Source organism: Poecilia formosa, unplaced genomic scaffold (genome assembly GCF_000485575.1).
Source record: "Poecilia formosa unplaced genomic scaffold, Poecilia_formosa-5.1.2 Scaffold503, whole genome shotgun sequence".
NCBI lineage: Eukaryota > Metazoa > Chordata > Actinopteri > Cyprinodontiformes > Poeciliidae > Poecilia > Poecilia formosa.
Genome location: NW_006800442.1, coordinates 114094 through 134645, shown reverse-complemented (window position 1 = coordinate 134645; position 20552 = coordinate 114094). Strand labels below are relative to the sequence as shown.

At 39.0% G+C, this 20552-nt stretch overlaps 1 protein-coding gene across 3 annotated transcripts in view; it reads right to left on the bottom strand.

Moving 5' to 3' along the window:
• Positions 1–3678, bottom strand: part of LOC103156812 (actin-related protein 2/3 complex subunit 1A) — a 19555-nt gene extending 15877 nt beyond the window's left edge. The window contains exons 1-2 of one of the 3 annotated variants that reach the window (XM_016664660.1): positions 3555–3678; positions 2854–2972 (exon numbers count right to left, since the gene is read on the bottom strand). In XM_016664660.1, coding sequence (XP_016520146.1) covers positions 2854–2917 — 64 coding nt within the window. In that variant the 5' untranslated portion in view covers positions 2918–2972; positions 3555–3678. The remainder of the gene's footprint in view (positions 1–2853; positions 2973–3554) is intronic. The other 2 variants (XM_007578991.2, XM_016664659.1) reach the window with 2 other exon arrangements.
• Positions 3679–20552: the final 16874 nt, after the last annotated feature.

The window sequence follows — 20552 nt, the reverse complement described above, 5'->3', positions numbered from 1 at the left end:
TGTTGGTACAGTTACCTGGGAGGTCCAAGACCTTATCCAACAAGCACAACAGTCTGAACCCGACCCTGGAACCGGCCCACCTAACAAGAGTTTTGTCCCTACCTCAGTCAGATCTCGCTTAATTCAGTGGTTGCACGCATCTAAGCTTTTCGCTCACCCTGGCGCTAGTCGGACCATAGCATTGGTCTCTCGCCGTTTTTGGTGGCCGTCTCTGCACAAAGATATTAGAGATTACATCTCGGCCTGTCCTACCTGTGCCCGTAATAAGTCTTCCCATCAGCCACCCTCTGGTCTGTTGCAGCCATTACCCATTCCCAAACGCCCCTGGTCCCACATTTCCATAGATTTTGTCACCGGGTTACCCCTTTCCAAGGGAATGACCACCATCTTATCAGTTATTGACCGTTTTTCTAAATCCTGCCACCTTATTCCGCTCCGTAAACTCCCATCTGCCTTCCAAACAGCCCAGCTATTGGTTAAACATGTTTTCCGCCTTCACGGCATCCCACAAGACATCCTCTCTGATAGAGGACCCCAGTTTACGTCTCAGGTCTGGAAACACTTTTGCACGGCCCTCGAAGCTAAAGTCACACTCACCTCCGGTTACCACCCACAGTCTAATGGTCAAGTTGAACGGTTGAATCAAGAACTTGAATCTACTCTACGATGCCTCACCGCTTCCAACCCCTCAGACTGGTCTTTGTTTCTGCCTTGGGTAGAATATGCCCATAATTCTCTTGTTTCAGCTGCCACGGGCCTGTCTCCGTTTGAGGTCTCATTGGGTTACCAACCCCCCCTGCTGCCCACCGATGAGACAGAGATCGCTGTGACGTCTGTTCGTCATCACATCCGTCGCTGCAAGGCCATTTGGAAACGAACGATCTCCGCACTCCACCGCACGGCTGACCAGAACCGCCGCTGGGCCGACCGCAAGAGACGACCAGCTCCTCAATACTCACCTGGACAACAGGTTTGGCTCTCGGCTAAGGACATTCCCTTGAAAGCAATGTCTAGAAAACTCTCTCCCCGTTTCATCGGCCCTTATGTTATTGATTCCGTCATAAGTCCTTCTGCTGTCCGCCTCCGTCTACCTGCCTCTCTCCGTGTACATCCTACCTTCCATGTGTCACAGATCAAACCAGTCCAGACCAGTCCTTTGTGCCCTCCGGCCGAACCCCCTCCTCCCACCCTGGATGTTGATGGGCACCCGGCTTATGCGGTTCGCCGGGTCGTGGCCTCCCGTCGCCGGGGTAGAGGCTGGCAGTACCTCGTGGACTGGGAGGGTTACGGCCCGGAGGATCGTTCTTGGGTACCTGGTTCGTTCATTCTAGACCCCTCTTTGCTTACTGATTTTCAAGCTTCGTCTTCTGTTGGACCGCCGGGTGGCGGTCATTGAGGGGGGGGTACTGTGGTGGTTCTCCTGCTGCTTCTCGCTCCTTCCACCAGGGGCCGCCTGGTGGATGATCTCTGGTGGGCGTGACCAGGGACGCTGGGATCCACACACCTGTCGGAGATTTTCTCATCTCCGAAGAGGCTTAAGAGTGGAGCCAACCAACACATCGATGCCAGATTGTTAACCAGTAATGGTACTGCAGGCCACCACTAGATCAGTTAGTGATTCCTCTGAGAACCTTCCAGTGACATCTGTTGTGTTTACTCGTTTCCAGACAACCTCCTCGAGACGTCCTGGGTCTACTCCGAGGCTTTGAGTTCCTGGCAGTTCCTGACCCTCTTACCCTTCGCCGGTTGCCCACCTCGATCTGCCCCGCTAAGCTGAGGCCCGCAGCTGTCCGCCCTCTGACGTCGTCTGCTGGTTTCCCCCTACACCGGATGGCCCGCAGCAGATTACCACACCCAAAACGACCCCAAGGAAATACCAGTATCCACCCCCGCTTACCTGCCGTCTGACACCCGTTCCTGTTGCCGAGTTCCTTGAACCTGCTGAAGCTCTATTGTTTTTTTCATTAAACATCTTTTACTGATACTTGGTTCTCTTGTTTCTGCATGTGGGTCAAAAAGTTACCTCCCAGCATGACAGTCATGACACTTTCATTAACATGACATAACACCTTCATGAACATGAATAAGCCTTCATGAATATTTATGACTGTTGTCATAAAGCGTCATTCGGTAAATTATGACACGTTTAATACAAAGTTGACATTATTCAAAATGTTTTTGTTATGACAACTTGACATTAACCAGGAAATCATTACTGTTTAAACTTTACCTTTAATAACATAAAGTTACCTAATTTTTTAAAGTGCAATCAGTTATACTTTTATAACAAATTTATCTCAGTAATGATTTCCTGGTTAATGTCAAGTTGTCATAACAAAAACATTTTGAATAATGTCAACTTTGTATTAAAAGTGTCATAATTTACCGAATGACGCTTTATGACAACAGTCATAAATATTCATGAAGGCTTATTGATGTTTATGACAGGTTTTTATGACAGTGTCATGTCAGTCTTATTCAACCCCCTTCAAATAAAGTGCTACCAATAAATGTAACAGCAATCAGAAATAGCAATTTTATGTTATTCCAACTAACAGGGGTGAGCTGTATGCATTCTATACTGGAACCATTTGTAATAATATCCCACAGCTTAATTGCAGCTACATGTCTGCATTAAAGCTCTTTCACTTCATTTCCTGTATTGATAATTGGATTCTATGTGGTTGTCCTGGTAACACCACAATAATGGTAGCAACCATCCTGGAACAGGAACTGAACTGGCCTTTTTTCTTTTAAATAAACCAACAATGTATAGTGAAAAAAATATCAGGGGTGGCAACATTTTATCCCAAAGAAATGGTTAAATGTTGGTATGAATGCAGTTTCACGTACGAGTCCTATCTTTGTTCCAGGCGTGGCAGGAGAGTGGCTCAAGCCCAAAGCTATGGAGCGACATGTCTGAGCAGGACCAGGAGAGGCTTTTGGAATGTGGCTGTTTTTCAGATGTGCTGCTGAAGAAAAAAAATTACTGTTCAGTTTAAGAAAAAATATTTTTAAATACAAACAAAAAGCCTCTTTATTTGGAAGAACATGACTCAAGAAGCAAAATGCTTTATTGTACACATTTAAAAGATATATCCCATCTTTTAGTCCAACATCCAAGTGCAGCTTATTTTGTTGATTTCACTGGCAGACTTCTTCACCTATGGCCTTAAGATAAGCTTATCTTTATATCACATAGTGTTCATACAAAGAGAAATGTGATGTAAATGCGTCTGTTGCTCAATGCTGTAGTTCAAGTGGTAAGAACTGTTAAATCGCAGAGATAAATTCTACATGTTTCCAATAATGTTTACGATGTTATCTGACAGCCTGAAATGTTCTGTTTAGGAAGATACTAAATATCTGGTCCAAGTACCCTTTTGCTAGGTTTTTCATAACCTAAGCAAACAATGTTATTGTGTCAGAATACTCCAAATAGCTTTCAGATGGAATTATACTTTAATTTTACCATATTCAGTAATTGGAAAGCATAAAACAAAAGGTCTCCTGGTATTCCTGCTTAAAACAATGAAAAGTAATACTTTGTTTACCTTTAGTGTGTAAGGTCTTCACTTGAATTAGTGGTGAGGGTGAAGAAAAGCTGAGCGGTATTCGTGGACTCTGGACAGTCTACACGAATGAAGCAGTCTGGCTGCAGTGAAGGAAATGGCTGTGATGTAACTGGAAGGAGTGGAATAAGGGTGGGTGTGTTTGCTAATAGCAGTTGAGCAAGCACCTCATCTGTAAAGGATACAGCTTTGTTATGGAGGACCAAAACTGTCATAATTAAAAATAAAAGCAGAAATACATTTTGTTTTTCCTTTTCCTAATACATGCGTTTGTTGTTTTTAAATGTTCTTGTCTCTGTTGGGATTCCAGGTTGTTGAGTTGTTTTGGTAGTTTGATTTCATTCTAGTTTTAGTATTTTGTGTTACTTTCCTATTTTAGTGATATCCATCTTGTTCCTCTTTTCCTTTAGTTCATTCTTCTGGGTGTTTCTAGTTTTGTTTATTTGTTATAGTTATTGTTGCTCCAATTTTTGTGTTGTTAGTGTAGCTATTCTTTAGTGTTAATTTATTTCCTCTTCTCTTTTGTACTCTTCCTTACTCCGTGTGCCACTTTCTCTTTTCCTATCGTCAATCTGCCTCCTGCTTCCATCACTCTCACCTGCAACGTATCTCATCAGCCTAGGTCCTTTGTCTCAGTGTTCTACCTCTCAGTAAATAAGCTTTTCTTTCTCACTCACTACTCCCTGGATCATCTCGTCACCTTTTTCGTCCGTTCCCTGTCATCTTATTCGTCCCCCTCACCACCAGGTTTCATGGTTCTGTTCCTTGTTACCCTTTTGGATTGTGCTGTAACTTAGTGATGGGTAAATGAAGCCTCATGAAGCAATGAAGCTTTCCAACCCTTTGCTTTGCAAAAAGGTTCATTACTTGATGCTTCATTTATTGCTCACTAGTGACATCTGCTGGTGAAACTGTAACAGCCTTGTCACTCAGGTGGATCATACTTCCAAAAACTACTAAATGCAATATTGTCACAAAGTTTTCATCAAACTCATGTTTAGTAACAGGAGAATCAATGAAACCATATTTAACTGTCATATGTTTTAATTATTAAAGTTATTTGTAGCCAATCTAATCCTGGTTTATGTTGAACGTCAGTGGTTGTGTTGGGTTTCTTTTATGTCATAGACGGACAATAAAGACATTTGATGTTTTAGTGTCTTGGGAGTGCAGTGCCTGTTGGAGCGTTCACTTTTTCTTGGATTTCTAATTGGCTCTGATCCCTCATATTTGGCTACATGCAGAATTTTAGTCTTTCAATAGGATTAAATCTGTTTCTGCTGTGCAAGACTGATATATCTTTACTAATCAGACTACAAATAATAGTGGAACTTTCCAGAAGGTGAGAAATTGGGAGGTGGAGGGTTAATTATTTTTATTTAAGATGAATTTTATTGTGCATGATCATCTCAAAGTATTCCCAGATGTCAGAGATTTTCCTCTTGCTGGCTCCATTTCAGACAATCAATCAAGTTTATTTGTGTAGCACATTTCAACAACAATGCAGTTCAAAGAGATTTACATCATAAAATCACAAAAATATAGTTATTAAAAAACAACATAATCTACAATTGAGAAAACCAGTAACAAACATTTTGATGAGTGCTATCATGAATACACATCAGATATGTTGGTCAATGTTCATTTTATTTTGGCCACTGAAGACAAATATTCTCCTCTGATGCACAACCAAATGGACAACAACCCATGAAGCAGCATGGTTCATCGTGCTTTTACTTTGAAAACCGACACGCAAAATGAAGCAGTCGTGTGACCCATACAATGTGAGGCCTCGTTTGTTGCCAGTCACGTGGTTTTCAGCAAGACGACACAGGCCTTGAAACGGGGCACACTTTGAGGCTTCTGACCAGTCCCCTTTTTACCCGGTACACGCCTCAAAGCCTGGCTTCAGATGGCCCATCACTACTTTAAGTTTGTTAATCTTTTCATTAAAATTCAACTCTACTTTACATACCTGCTGCTTTTGGGTCCACTCAACAAACACGACAGCAGGATCTGCTGCTGTCATTACTCAGAGTCAACATGACTCTTGATGTCATTTTAATTTCTCAACCACAGCAAAGTCTCCATTCTGGTGTCCTGAGAACACAACCCTCTTTTCTGCATACTGTGCCATGGTCAGTCATGAAGACACATGGTGAGTTTAAAAATGTCCCACATCATGCTTACTGCCTAATTTAATGTTATAGAGCAAAGATGAAATTACAAAATTAAATATTGATCATATTGTAAAAGAAACATGATTTTTGTTGTCACAGGACAGCTTCCTACTAAACAAAGTAATTTCAATACACAATCCATCATCATCCATCTTCTGTACACCCTTGTCCCTTAGTGGGGGTCAGGAGGGTTGCTGGTGCCCATCTCCAGCTAATGTTCTGGGTGAGAGGCGGGGTCACCCTGGACAGGTTACCAGTCTGTTGCACGGCAACACATAGACAGACAGGACACACAACCATGCACACACTCACACCTAGGGACAATTTAGAGAGACCATTTAACCTGACAGTCATGTTTTTGGACTGTGGGAGGAAACCGGAGAACCCAGAGAGAACCCATGGATGCACAAGGAGAACATGCAAACTCCATGTAGAAAGACCCCAGGCCAGGAATCGAACCCAGAACCTTCTTGCTAGGCAACAGTGTTCAGTTTTGTCAATGTGAAATTCATTCTTATGTTGATGTTTGGATATTTTCTTTGGGACAAACTGGTTGCCATCAAGGTAACAGCTCTACTAACTGCGCCACTGTGCAGCCCCAATCTATCATCAGTTCATGTATATTTAATTCATTTAAGTTACATTCTGTCTACAGTTGTAGTTTTCTTAAAGCATAGCTTTTTTCCAAGTATATACATTATTTTAGATCAACTCCTTTAATTTCCTGGCCATTTTTTAGATGATGATGGTGTCCACAGAATTTTCAGAGCCATATTCTGTCTTTCTCTTTTCCCTAAAAGGCTTCAGTTTAAGAATAACTAATAACTGTATTTTGTCTTGATGTATTTTTTGTTGTTAGAGTGTGTGTCTACTTACACCACCTTCAAACGTCAACAACAATAACATCTCAGCACTACGGTCTTGAATTTCAGGTCCAAATCAGACTCATCAGTGCCGGACCACACAGCTATTGCATGCTACATAGAGACTGCTGTTTTATGATCTACAACCCCAGTCTGTCTTCAGCGAAACCTCCATCACCTAACACCCTTGGCTAATCCAGACTCCATCTCCATACTGTCACATCACTGAAATCGTCATTGATGAATGATTGAGACACTTCACTTCCTGTCAGGGAACCCAGGTATTGACAAAGCAGAAAAAGGTTATTACATTTACAAGTATGTATTTTGGTTTGGTTAAGAACTATTAATATATATTTGAGAACTTAAGATTTAGCTGCGACAGACTGGCGACCTGTCCAGGGTGTACCCTGCCCCTCACCCAAAATGTCTTGCTGGAATAGACACCTGCACCCCTCCCGACCTCACTAAGGACAAGGGTGTGAGAAAATTGATGGATAGATGGATAAAGGTTTAGCTCCTTTAGCCAGCAGACATAGTTTAAGTTTTAATTTAATTTTGTACGTTGTTTGCTACATTGTCTCTGTGCAGGTATTGCAGTCTTGAGTCAATCACCTTTCTGAGGTCTTCATAATCTGGAAAGAAAAAAAAAATTGTAAAAGACCCTGACTAACAGCAGGGTCTTAGACTTCATGGTGGCCCTTTGTAAGGTATTTGATGATAACACAAACACATAAGCCTCAATTTTTAGTTTTCTAAGCCTCATTATTAATTTAAATTAGTTTACCCTGTGGAAGCCAGCAGAAAAATACGAAAAAGTAATTTGAGTCTTGATTTATTCTCAATGTCTTACAACAAAAACCAAAAATCGAATGAATGACAACTGTTAGTGTCTTCTCACCTCACTTTCTCCCCTTCACAATAAAAGCACACATTCGGGTGTGAAATATATACATTGTATCCGCCACACGGGCACCCCCTGAACGCACAGAATGTCATAAATCCAAAAACACATAACATGTGAAAAAACATCACAAGTATGGAAAAGAAAACACACAAAGGAAAAACTAAGCAGCAGAGACAAACAAAACAATTGAAATACCTAACGGTAACGGCTAGGGAGCTTAATTAGTCCACCACCACCACAGCTTCTTTTCACAGGAAAAGGGGTTGAAATTGAAAGAGACTCTCCAGATCGATTGCTACTGAACTGTCCCCCTGAGGGGGACAAACCAGCTGTAAGGGAAGGACCCAGAAGAGTGGGTAAAGAAACTGGGGGACGACCACGGCAAGGTGGATGAGCCAACTCAACTGGGTCCCCTGGTAACACATGAGCAGGCTTCAAACAGTCCACCAAAATACTCTCCTGATTACCCCTCAACTCCACCAAAAAATCCTTCAGTCCCCTCTCCAAAACTCGGAATGGACCATCGTAAGGAGGCTGAAGTGGTGAGCACACCACCGAGTCATGGCGCATAAATACATACTCGGCAGACATTAGGTCCTTTGGCACTAACACCTGTGGAAGGCAGTGATGTGCTGCCAACGGGGAAAAAGATCTAGATTCCCCATTTAGAACCGTTCTACTCCCCTGGGAATCAACCAAACCCACTGGACCCTGAAGGGCTGACCCAGGACCAACTCAGCTGAAGAAAACAGCAGGTCTCTGTTGCTGTGATACGTAACAGCGTCCGCCATATTGAATGTGGCCTATGCGCCAGTAAGATAATACAGGTAAATGGATCGAACTTCAGAAATTGCCGTTCTACAAAGTATTTTAAATTAATGCCTGTTATTGACACATTTTCTCACACATTAATATTTTTGGCAATCAAAGAAATGACTAAAGACAGAGTTTCTAACTTTTGATGTGATTATTTAATTGTTTTGGGGCATTTCTGAATAAAGAGCACAATGTTTTTATTTGATAGAAATTATTCTGATAATTTCTATATTTACATTGATGAACACACTTTTACAGTGTTTTATTAAAGATTATATTTACATAATTTAATGTACATTTAATGTTTCAAGACAACAAATATTTTTCTTGTATTTATTTTTTATACATTATTGAGAAATTACTTTTGATTTATAAATTAGTCATTTTCAAACATTAAACTACACATTTTTCTTACTTTTGTCCAGATAAAAAATAATTACAGTATGTCAACTCTGTTATTGACAGCAGAGTGAAAATAATTCTAATAGAATAAATAATTTTTATTTAATTACATAAGCTGTATTAATACACTAATACTTCAGATTGAGATATTTAAAAATACAGTATTTTCCACACTATAAGGCGCACCTAAAACCTTCAATCTCCTCAAAAGCCAACAGTGCGCCTTATATATGGACCAATATTGAGCAACAACAGATCTAGCAACTACGGTGAGCAGCCGCCGACTTCATTTTCGCCCGTAGAAGAAGAAGCACACGGTGCATGCTGGGATATAGTTGTCAGAACGCTGGTTTGTAATCTATTAATAAAGTTTGACTGACCTATCTACCTACTGACCGTCTATAATCAGGTCGTCTGCAGGTCATTTAGCACCACGTTTTCCACAACATGCTGTCCATGAACGGAGAAGGGTGACCATCATCCGCCCACGCCCCGGCCCAGTCGCGGAAAGCTCTCCTCACCGACCTGAGTCGGACTGTTTTGACATTCACTTTAGTGTAGCTCCATCTAGTGGATGCATAACGTAACTCCAGCCTCTCCTGCAGCGTCTATTCTATGCGCCTTATAATGCGGTGCGTCTTATATATGAAAAATGAAATGTCTATCGGACATTTATAGAAATATGGAACAAATCGTGTCCCGTATCGGTTCAATACGGGACACAATATTTAACAGCCAAATATGGGATGATTCCGTATTTTACAGGACGGGTGGCAACCCTACTTCCAACCAAAACCATAAAAAAAAGGAATGAAGGACAACTGTTGTCTTCTCACTTCACCTTCTCCCGTTCACAATAAGAGCTTACATTCGGGTGTGAAATGTATACATTGTATCCACCACAACCCTGCCTTTTCAGAGCGTGTTTCTTCCATGAAGCTGCATGTCATTTTGGCATAACCCTTTTGGCCATCTTGCTTGGAACTTTTACCAACTCTACACTGATTAGACAAAATGAAAAAACCCTTCCTCATCTCCACTTTTACCTGCTCTATGTGGTTCTGTCTTTAGGACAACTCTTTCTTCTGTTTTATATCTCTAATAAAATAATGTATACTTTTGGGATTATTTTCTGTTTCATACATTTTTGTAAAGCTTTTTAATCATTCTGTCAATCATTTTGAGTCAATAGGTCAAATGACCTGGAAGCTATTGAAGAAAAACCCTCAATTTTGATGAAAAAAATTAATAAAAAAATGAAAATTATTTAAAATGGAAAACAAATGACTGTGCCTCATCTATAGGGACTAGTAGAACAATTTCAAAGTGATTTTGAATCAATAGGTCACATGACCTGGAAGCTATTGAATAAAAACCCTCAATTTTGATGAAAAAAATTAATAAAAAATGGAAAATGGCTAAAAATGGAAATCAAATGTCTATGCCTCATCTATAGGGACTAGTATAATTATTTCAAAGTGATTTTGAGTCATTAGGTCACATGACCTGGAAGCTATTGAAGAAAACATTATATTATTTAATATTAAAATTATTGAAACTATTGTATATGACTTTAAAATTGTATAGATGCTATTTTGGCTCATGTAAAAGCCTGAATTAGCACTGACAATTAGTTAGTTGGTTTCAATTCAAGGCATTTATTAACATTTCTTTGACAGGAATGTTTGGTTCGGTAATTTGTTGACAGTCCCTAAGTCAACCTTCGGGCGCTGCGGCCGGGAGCGGTGGAGAACCGCTGGCCGACAGTAGCGTTCATAAATCGGATCAACCTTGAGCTAAACGCCGCTTACTCCCCGGAGCTCGAATATCGAATATCCAACTTGAAACTAACTTCACTGCGGTGAACGACCGATACACGGATTCAACTGCCAGCAGAGGCTTGCTGAGTTGGAAAGATATTCAAGGAGGTGGAATCTCAAACTACAAGTAGCTGAAGAAACTGAGAAAGAACACATACTAAGAAAAGTGATAGAAATCTGCCAGTCAGTTGTTGAGGAAAATAAATATTCTTAGTGTTTAATACAGTTAAATCTTACGACATGTGAAAATAGTGGATTAAGCAAGAGTCCTTTGGATAACATCTTAGAGGGCTTTAAGTTAGCCCTGCAGAAAAGAATGTCTGTTATCTGGGAGGAACCACGTCATAAATGAACTCTGGCACACAGGCAGCGAGGAGACATCTCAAGTCATCTCCCTCAGAGAGACACTAAAACTTAAGGACAAACTAACTATCAACACAATACTAACAGTAATTGCAATTTAATTAGTAGAATATCATTTAGTTAAAAATTAACATGACTTGAACTAGTCTAATTTGTAGTTTTATATTAACAACTACATGGAGTCTCTAACCTAGGCCAAACGTAATATCAGTTAGTTAAATATAATCAAAACTAGCATAACATTAATTAGAAAATGTTTAGAATGAATGTGTTTATATTGACAATCCTCAGGTATATTCTATAAGTGTTTTATTCTTAAAATCTGCGCTTTGATCTAAGAGGATGCAGAAGTTCTGAAGCACTTTGCATATCAGGCTTTATGTCAATTTAAAATTACTGCACTGACAGGGAAATAAAATAGGTCTAAGACAGGTTAACTTTTGGTTGAACTCTGGTGAAAAGACTAGAGGCTTTGTTCCAACCAGGAATTAGGAGTAACATATTTCAAACTGGCATGAGAAGAGCTGGCTCTAAATGACCTTTGGTTTCCCTTGTCTAGACAGAGAAGCGCTGTAGCCCTGAAATTAAACAGGTCTCAGAAGGTAATAAAATTGCTTCGGATGTCCCAACTTAGTCATTTGAAACTAGTTGTAGCCGTACAAGGGAAACAATATGCCTCATAATTGCATAAATTAAAACAAAGAAAACACCCTTTTGAATAAAAATAAGGGCCCCAGAGGAACAAATCAGATTTGCTTTTGCAATTCTCCAAAGACGTCTCTGCTTTTTGTTCGTCGTTTCCATTTCCTCTCTCAGGTAAATTCATGTGTTGTTTGTGCTTTGAGTTTCTGATGTGTTGTGATGTGCTCTTGTGGTGATAATATGCATCTGTCTTGAATAAATGCTGATTATTGGGACACTGTTACCTCTGTGTGAACTCAGTTTCTTTTGCACACAGCATTTTCTGAATCCGGGCATGAGAGGATATAACGAGTCAAAAGTTTTAAAAAGGGTTAATAAGCTTTAAAATGATCCTCTATCAATACAGTTCTACCAGAACATAAACACAAGCTGCCTGATGCCATCGACACCGTGGACCGACTTGGAGCCAAACGTACAGGAAGAGCCGAACCTAGAGGGATCATCATTCAGTTCACCTTCAGAGTCCTCAGAGATGCAACATGGAAAGCAGCCAAGACATCTTCGTACCTGAGGGACAGCCAACTGAGATTCACTGAGGACCTGACCAAGGATGACAGAGAACGACGCAATAAACTTTGGCCCTTGATAGTCAAAGCCCGCAAGGAAGGTAAACCAGGTTACTTCGTTGGAGGTCGTGGCTTTATCAGCGGAATAGAAGTCTTCCCTCTTTCATACTCCACGAAACCTTAAAAATGATCATTTCACCTATTCATTTACACGTTGAGCTTGGTCTACACTTTGCTTTCACTTCTCCTTCCTTTTTAACATTATATATTCTCCTCTAGTCAATATATAACTTAGTTATGAAGACTTACCTTGTTCTTGTTGTAAGATCCTAAAATACTATAGTTAAACCAAAATAGATAGCAATGTGCTACATTTCCTTTGTTTCTCTTGTATTGTAAATATTTAGTCAGGCTTCTTACAGCTTTACTACGTAAAGTGTGCAGCTATCGATCCCCTGTCTTTGTGAACACAACTTTATCTTTAAAAGTTTAGATCTTGTTCTTTATTCTTTGTTATTCTTTTCAAGTAACTTTGTCCATTTCATTAGTATCTCAATGCCCGGGGGTTGAGACAAACAGGTAAACACAAAGAGTTATTCTTATTTGCCAAACAATTTAAAACAGATTTTTTTTTCTTCAAGAGAGTCATTCTACATCTTCTGACGGTAATTTCTGGAAATCCCAGTGGTTGAAATAAAATGTGGTTATCTCACTGATCTGAGCGCTCCGCTGGTGTCATCACACTTAAAAATAATTTTTCTGGATCTATATTACACTCTACACTCTAGGTCACTACATCTGCTCAGTAATTGAATGCCTTAACAATACCTTTACTGTAGTTAATATATACGGTTATAATAATAAAACCGAAAACAACAAACTATTCGAATCATTAGAAGACAAAATTACTTTTTGGCTTTCCAAATAGTCATTTTAATTGGTGGGGACTTTAACATTACCTTAGACAATACGATTGACAGATGGCCTCCTCAGCAGCAGACCTCATTCAGTGCTAATTTAAAACATTTTATGGAGAAATTTAATGTTGTAGATATATGGAGAGAAGAATTCCAAGATGACAAAATCTTTACATGGAGCAATAAAATAGGTTCCAGACAATCCCGGATAGATTTTTGGCTTATTTCCAAATGTATTAATAAACACAACATTGCTGTTAACATACTTGCCACCCCTCTTACTGATCATAGAGCTAATCGCATTAGCATTCAAATGTATACTCCTGATTATACACCTTACAAATGTGCTTACTGGAAACTAAATAACTCCTTCCTAAAGCATGAAATAGTTAAAGCTCATATTAATAAATTAATTATATATTATTGGAATAAGGCTAAAAGGAAGGGCCTTTCTGCAGCAATTGGGAACTTTTCAAATTTGGCAAATTTTTAAGGCGTTATGGAAGTCAGATTTTTAAATTAAGGAAAGCTGAAGAGGAAGAAGTCACAAGCAAGATCACCTCCTATTACCTAAAATCCCCAGAAGAAGTTTCGGAGGAAGATAAATTAAATTTAATAGACAATCAGAACAAACTGGATGCCGTGTATAAACACAAGGCTGAAGGCGCCTTCATCAGATCCAGAAACGATGGCTGGAAGAAGGAGAACAAAATTCTGCTTACTTTTTTAGGCTTGAAAAATATTATTAAACTATTTACCAACTAAATATCAATGACATTATCTGAAACAATCCTAAGGAAATTGCACCTTTTTGTGCCAAATTTTACTGTAATTTATGCAGCTCAAAATATAATAAAGAGATTTCAGCATCATTTCTTAACAATATTAAAAATTTACAAACTATTGATGTAGAAGATAAAAACTACTGTGACAGCCCATTAACTGTGGAGGAAATTTCTAAGTGCATCAATGCACTGAAGGCCAATAAATCCCCCGGCACAGATGGTTTATCTGCTGAGTTTTATCAATCGTTCTCTAATCATAAAGCTCCATTTCTCTACAGGTATTTCTAGAAAGTATAGAGAACAACACTCTGACTCGAGGCCTAACAACACTCATTCCAAAACCAAACAAAGACCCACTCTTTATTGATAATTGGAGACCTATAAGTCTACTCAATAATGATTATAAGATTATGGCTTCAATACTTGCTAACAGAGTTAAAGAGGTTTTGGACAGTTATTGATGAGACCCAATCAGGCTTTATGAGGAACAGACACTGACAACATCAGACTAGTTCTAGACTTACTTGATTATTCATATTTGGTGCCTGATGAAAGTTTTATTCCTTTCCTGGATTTCTATAAGGCCTTTGACACAATCGAACATCAATTCATTTTTCAGTCTTTAAAAAAGACTTGGTTTTGGACGTTTTTTTGTAACGCAGTCAAAACATTATACTCCAATAGCAGTAGTGCTATTAAATTGCCAAACGGCTCCACCCCTAGATTTGACCTAAAACGTGGCATTCGTCAAGGATGTCCCGTTTCACCATATTTATTCTTACTTTGCTCTCAAATCCTTACAACTCATATCTCCAATAGTGCTGTACAAGGAATCGGCATAGCTAATAAAGAGCTCATAATCAGCCAGCTGGCTGATGACACCACACTATTTTTAAGGAATGCAAACCAGATCCCTCTGGCCTTAGAGGTGATTAATACTTTTTTCCAAGGCCTCTGGTTTATTTTTACTCTTAAAAAAATGTGAATTGCTACCGATTAGGGATTGTCATGCAATGATATTTGCAATATTCCTGTTAAACAAGAAGTTACTTATTTAGGAATTTTAATCTGACCAAAAGTTAAGATGCTCCTCTAATTTGACACCAATTATATAGAAAACTAAAAATAAACTAAACCAGTGGCTTCAGAGGGATTTATCTCTAAAAGGAAGAGTGTTGATTACTAAAGCAGAAGCAGAAAGTATTGTGTTGTATACTTCATTATGTTGTTGTGATGTATACTAATTTCATTTAAATAAAGTTCTTTGGGAAAAAAAACTTCGGAAAGACCTGCTTGTTAAACTATTTTTAGGTGACGGCAGAGGGGCGGTTAAGGGGTGAAAAGTATGACGATTCTAGGGGCCCTGACCAGCAGGGGGCCCTACACAATTTAATTATTTATATTTTCTTCATAGACATAAAATAAAAAAATCAGGGTCCTATCAAATATAAAATTAAATATTCAAAGATTGTTTTAGCAGTAAAAATTAATGTTACCCTTCCCAGATCAAAAAACACACATCCGTTTTTCCCCTGGACCCCCCTATCTGCGTTAAATGGTTCGTTCCTGCTTGGAGCTTAACAGTGATGTAAGCAGCTGCAATCGGTAGAAGCTGCAGCTGAATGCAAAGGCGACTGTGCCAGTTACTATGCTGCTAAGGAAAGTTATAAAATCAGGTTTTCAAAAACAAAATAGAGAGAGAGAGAGAAAAGGCAAGAGTGTTGATTTATAACCTAGTTTTTCTCCAAGAGAGGTGGGTAGACAAAAAAATTACCAACATATTCATATATATTTTACTTCCTGACCCGTCCTCTCCTGAGTGAAATTAAAGCTGCAGTATGTAACTTTTATATTGTTTTTTCAACATATTTTTTAAAACTGTCATTATGTTGTGACAGTATGGTATGAGAGGTAATCTATGAAAAATTTATTTCCTCTGCCTCTTCCATGGTTCTCTAGAAACAACCAGTCAGTGACAGGAGAGCTTTAGTGCTGTCAATCACAATCTCATTTGGTGCTGCTCATCCTTCCCCCCCTCGATTTGTGCCGTGCTGCAGCTAGCATAGCACAGAGCTGTGCAGATTCAAACTGTGAATGCTCAGTTTAGTTAGTATAGCTACCAATGATGGCAGATAAACGGTTTCTTGTAATGATAAGTTGTTTCTCCACCATTAGCACATTTAGCAGTGAGTGAATGAGGATAATTGACAGCACTAAGACCCTCCTACTAGTTCTGATTGGTTGTTTTGGTCAGAACGGTGCATTACTTTAACCAGTAATAGTAATTCAGGAAGGAGATGGAGGAGATTGATTGTTTTCACAGATTATCTGTCTCATAACAAACTGCTATGATATCATGACAGCTTTAACAAATATGGAGAAAACATATTTTTTATGAAAGTTATGTACTGCAGCTTGAATAAAATGCAACTACATAGGATTTTTGAGAAGTCTGGATTGCTTTATGTGTATTTTGCACGTTGCTTTTGACTGTTGCTCATGGGGAGACATTTCATTATCTAAATCTAATAGAAAAAATTAAGTAACCTACTTGCTTAATTCTGGATGTGGACTGTAGGATGTTAAATTCATGAGCAGTAAATATTGTGCTAATTATCAGAATTGAACCAAAAAAAGCAAGGCAGATGCAAGCATTGAAAATTGTGATGCTTTTTATGGGTCAAATAGACTCAAAAAATTGTAACAGCAGCTGCATGGGGGGCCCGATCTAATTTTTTGTCAGGGGGCCCAAGATTTCTGGCGGCGCCCCTGGGTGACGGTGTTCCTATTAAAGTGCATTAGGTGACATGCTTTTTCTGATTAATTTATTTTTGACAAGTCTTCAGGAGTTGACTTCAAACGCTTTTGCAATATTCACCAAAAGCATTCAGCAATAGCACTTGCATTTTCCCAGGAAATGCATATTTCTAGTTTACTGTTCTTTGTCAAACCTTTCTCCGCGCACTCAAAACTTGTGTCTGCTTGGATCAAATCTCCGCTAACCCTAACCCTCCGCTTGCAAATTCTTTTCTGCTCTCTCTCTCTCTCTCTCAAAAAAAGTACTGTCGCCTGGCAACCTCTCACCCAATAGAATGAATGTGTTGTCTACTGGATGTAGGGAGAAACAACGATCTCAACTTTCTGCTCCGTGTTACAACTTAGAGATAAGGATTTTGCCCATACAGTCTGCAATAAATAGCTTTGCACTGACTTATATGACAGACAATAAGTCTGTGTTCTCTTCCTCACTAAATATCCACCAGCAGTGCAGTACTGATCAATCGCTAACAGCTAACAGCCTACTGATCTTGTTTGTTCATCCAACCACAGAAAATGGATCCAGTGAACCAACCGTGTTACAACTTAGTCACGACATTCTGTGTATCTATCATATAAAATTCTAAACCATTCTACCATAACTAAAAAACATCATAATCTATTATTTGCTCAAATAGATGGAGCATAAATTTGGAGTATAAGCATTACAAGTTTTGAGAAGAAAGACAATAAGTTCTGCTTTCAAACTGAAAATGTGTGCTCTTAATTTATGGCTAAAATATACAATTCTAAATGATTCTTCACTTAAAAACATCATAATTGCACCTGTTTGCTCAAATAAACAACTTCAAGAGTTTGAAGGGACAATCACTTGTTTATCTGTTAGTGCAAAGGCAGCAACAACAGAAGATAAATTGTAACAGCCCATAAAATGTATCTTCTTATCAGCCCCTAAACATAATGGTATGTTTAGGATGTAAATAAATACTTGTTTTGTTTTAGCCTGATTTTATGTTGTGAATTCCCTTAGCTTTGCCTTCAGTTATGCTTTGCTTTTGTTCTGAAACACAGACTTCTACCATATTAGTCCTGTGTTTGAATCCACAGAACAATAAAAAGAATGTGGTGAATATTAACTAAAGTGTCCATGGTGAATTTTTGTTGTGCTACCAGTAATTAATTTGTTTCTTTTAGCTTTACATTTTTTAGTCTTTGTCGTCTCTAAAGCCTCAAGTCACCATATTCCGATTTTTTTTTTTTTTTTGCCTTAATGTGCCCTGTATCTGATCTTTTCATGACAGTCAGAAAAACACAGATCGGATTCTTTCGAATGCGATCCAGGCCACTTTGACATGTGTTCCTAAGTCCAATACTTACCTGATCTTTTCAAATGTGAGCTGAGTCTGTACGACCAGGTCACATTCATCAGACCTGAACTTCTTTGATACTCGACAAATGTCACTCTGCATCCTGATATGCGCAAGTGAGAAGAAAATCAACAACCATAGCTGACAATAATGAGGATTAAGTTAATGAGCTGGCTCTGGTTGGACAACTTTAAAATCGTAAGATATGCTCCACCATAATCATAACAGGCTACTTCTGCAAACACTGAGCACTACTTTTGTTATGGCGGTTGGCAAAGCACTGTGCACACTCTATGTGTGATGTTATTGCGCCCTCTACTGTGCGGCTTCTGCTGCATGCATGACACTTTCAGGTTGCTTGCAGTTCACACAGGAGATCCCATACAAGTTGCATATATTTGGAAATGTGGATGACTACACACACAAAAAAATCTAATTTCACAAAAAAATTGAATTTGAGCATTGAGGCCTGCAGTGTGAACTTAGCCAAACTGAGAGTAGCTTTCCCCTCCCAAACAGTTGTTTGTCTAAAGGCATGTCCTAACTGCCTTGGTTATGTCAAGTAGCAATAGCAGGAAGCAAGTTTCCTGAGTTAATCTTGCTTCTGTTTCCTGTACTGTCTATGCAGACAGAGATTATGCAATCTACCATCACAACCTTGAAAGACACACACACAAACACATGAGAATCTTGGGCTGAACAACAAACAAATGTTCACCATGTTTTTAGCAAAATCAAAATTTCTCTCTTGTGTTAACAAGATTTAAAGTGCTAAAAAGACTTTAAATTAATGGCATAAAATGTATGCCTTTATGCAATAATATAATGAACAAGGATGAAAAGTACATTGACATCCTTGCACAAAGAGGTGTTTGTATAAAATCTTTGTCATCTTGATGAAAGTCCTGTTTGATTGCTACATGTTTTGTAAAGTTTGTGTGATTCATATTGAAGAATTCTCCCCCTCATGTTGAGGAAGTGACAGCAGGGTTCTCTGGAGAGGACATTTCTGATCCAACTCCACAATGTCCACTTTAAGATGAATTTTAAATATCCCGATCTTGTCACTTTCCTTCTAAATAAAACCTCTTTCCTCTTTATTTGGCTTAGGAATTAAACATTTGTCCAAAATATCAAAGACTTCAACTATGTCCATGAAAAGCTTTGTTTACAGTGTTCCAATTATGTTCAACCACTGAATGCCATTGCATAAAACAAAACCTTATTTTTGTAATTTTTGCATGTAGCTCTTCATTTAAAGCAGTCTCCAGTCAATATTAATGTAATATTAAAGTGCAGATTTATCCTCCAGAGATGCTATGATTTAGTCCAGGGTGTGCTCCTTAAACATGACAGTATGTTTACAGCATTATATATNAGGCTATGGACCCCTATGGTTTAACGGATCGATACTCGCGGATGAAAAATCGATACTTTCCGAGGGCGGAAAATATCGATATATATCGCCAAATCGATTTATTTATACAGCCTTAGTCCCTCGTGAGGGATCTGTTTTTGAGTCTTTTCGGCTTTCTCCGTAAACAACCGCTCAACGTTACTTTTTTTTGTCCGATAGAGAAGGCTTTCATCATTCGAAAACTATCCCGCATCCAAGTTTTGCTCAACATGTTATGGTTTTACAGCTATTTCAAAACAGCTGTCGAGACTGAAAGGTCCTCGGAGATTTCGTACTTTTCCTAAAACTCTCTTCGAAAACAACCCTATTAGTTGAGCAGAGCTCCATCGACAAGAATCACATGACAGGAAAGGGACTGACCTTTGTAGATATCATATAATCGGCTACATAAATTTACTACCGGGTCTGAATTTTGTCTGCGTAATGAGACCCTCTCTCGTGCGCAATCCGTGCGCCCTGCATGCGGTCTTTGTACGGAGATTTGTTTGATGAATACGGACTGAAAACGTTGGAGTTACGTCACTTTTCAGCGTTCCGTCAGTTCAGTTTTGATTTATTTATGGAAAATCTATCATTTGTGATGGCACAGCAGAAGCTGCACGGCAGTACCGGATGGCTGCGTTTTGTAAATGTAAATGTAGCGATTTTTACCGTTCACGTACCTTCGTGTCGGGTGTGGGGGGTTTAGGGGGGCTAGAGCGACTGTATGTTGTTTTCGCTTCCACCTTATGGTAGAGCATATTTTTACCTTTAGCAAAAAATATGCTAAAGCGTGTGCTAATTCACCCTCACGTCACTTCCTTCGGTGGGGTGCGGGAGGGGGGGGGCATAACGTATGTTGTGAAATGTAGAGCTTTTGCTCCTTCACGTGACTTCCTTTGGGGGGAGGGGGGAAGGGGTTGTCTTCGCATCCGCCTGAATAAAATGTAGTTTCGACCCTGCGGTGATTTATGTTTTACTGAAAATATTTTTTTTGTTCATTACTTTGTAGTAAAACATTGTCAACACGAATGTTGAAATCACCGACAATTATTAAACAATCATAATCAATGCATATGAGAGATAGAAGTTCATTCAAGTCCGAATAGAAATTCTCCACATATGTTGGAGTTTTGCATAAAGTTAGTGTCAAAGTTCGTTTGTTGCCTTTTTTTTTT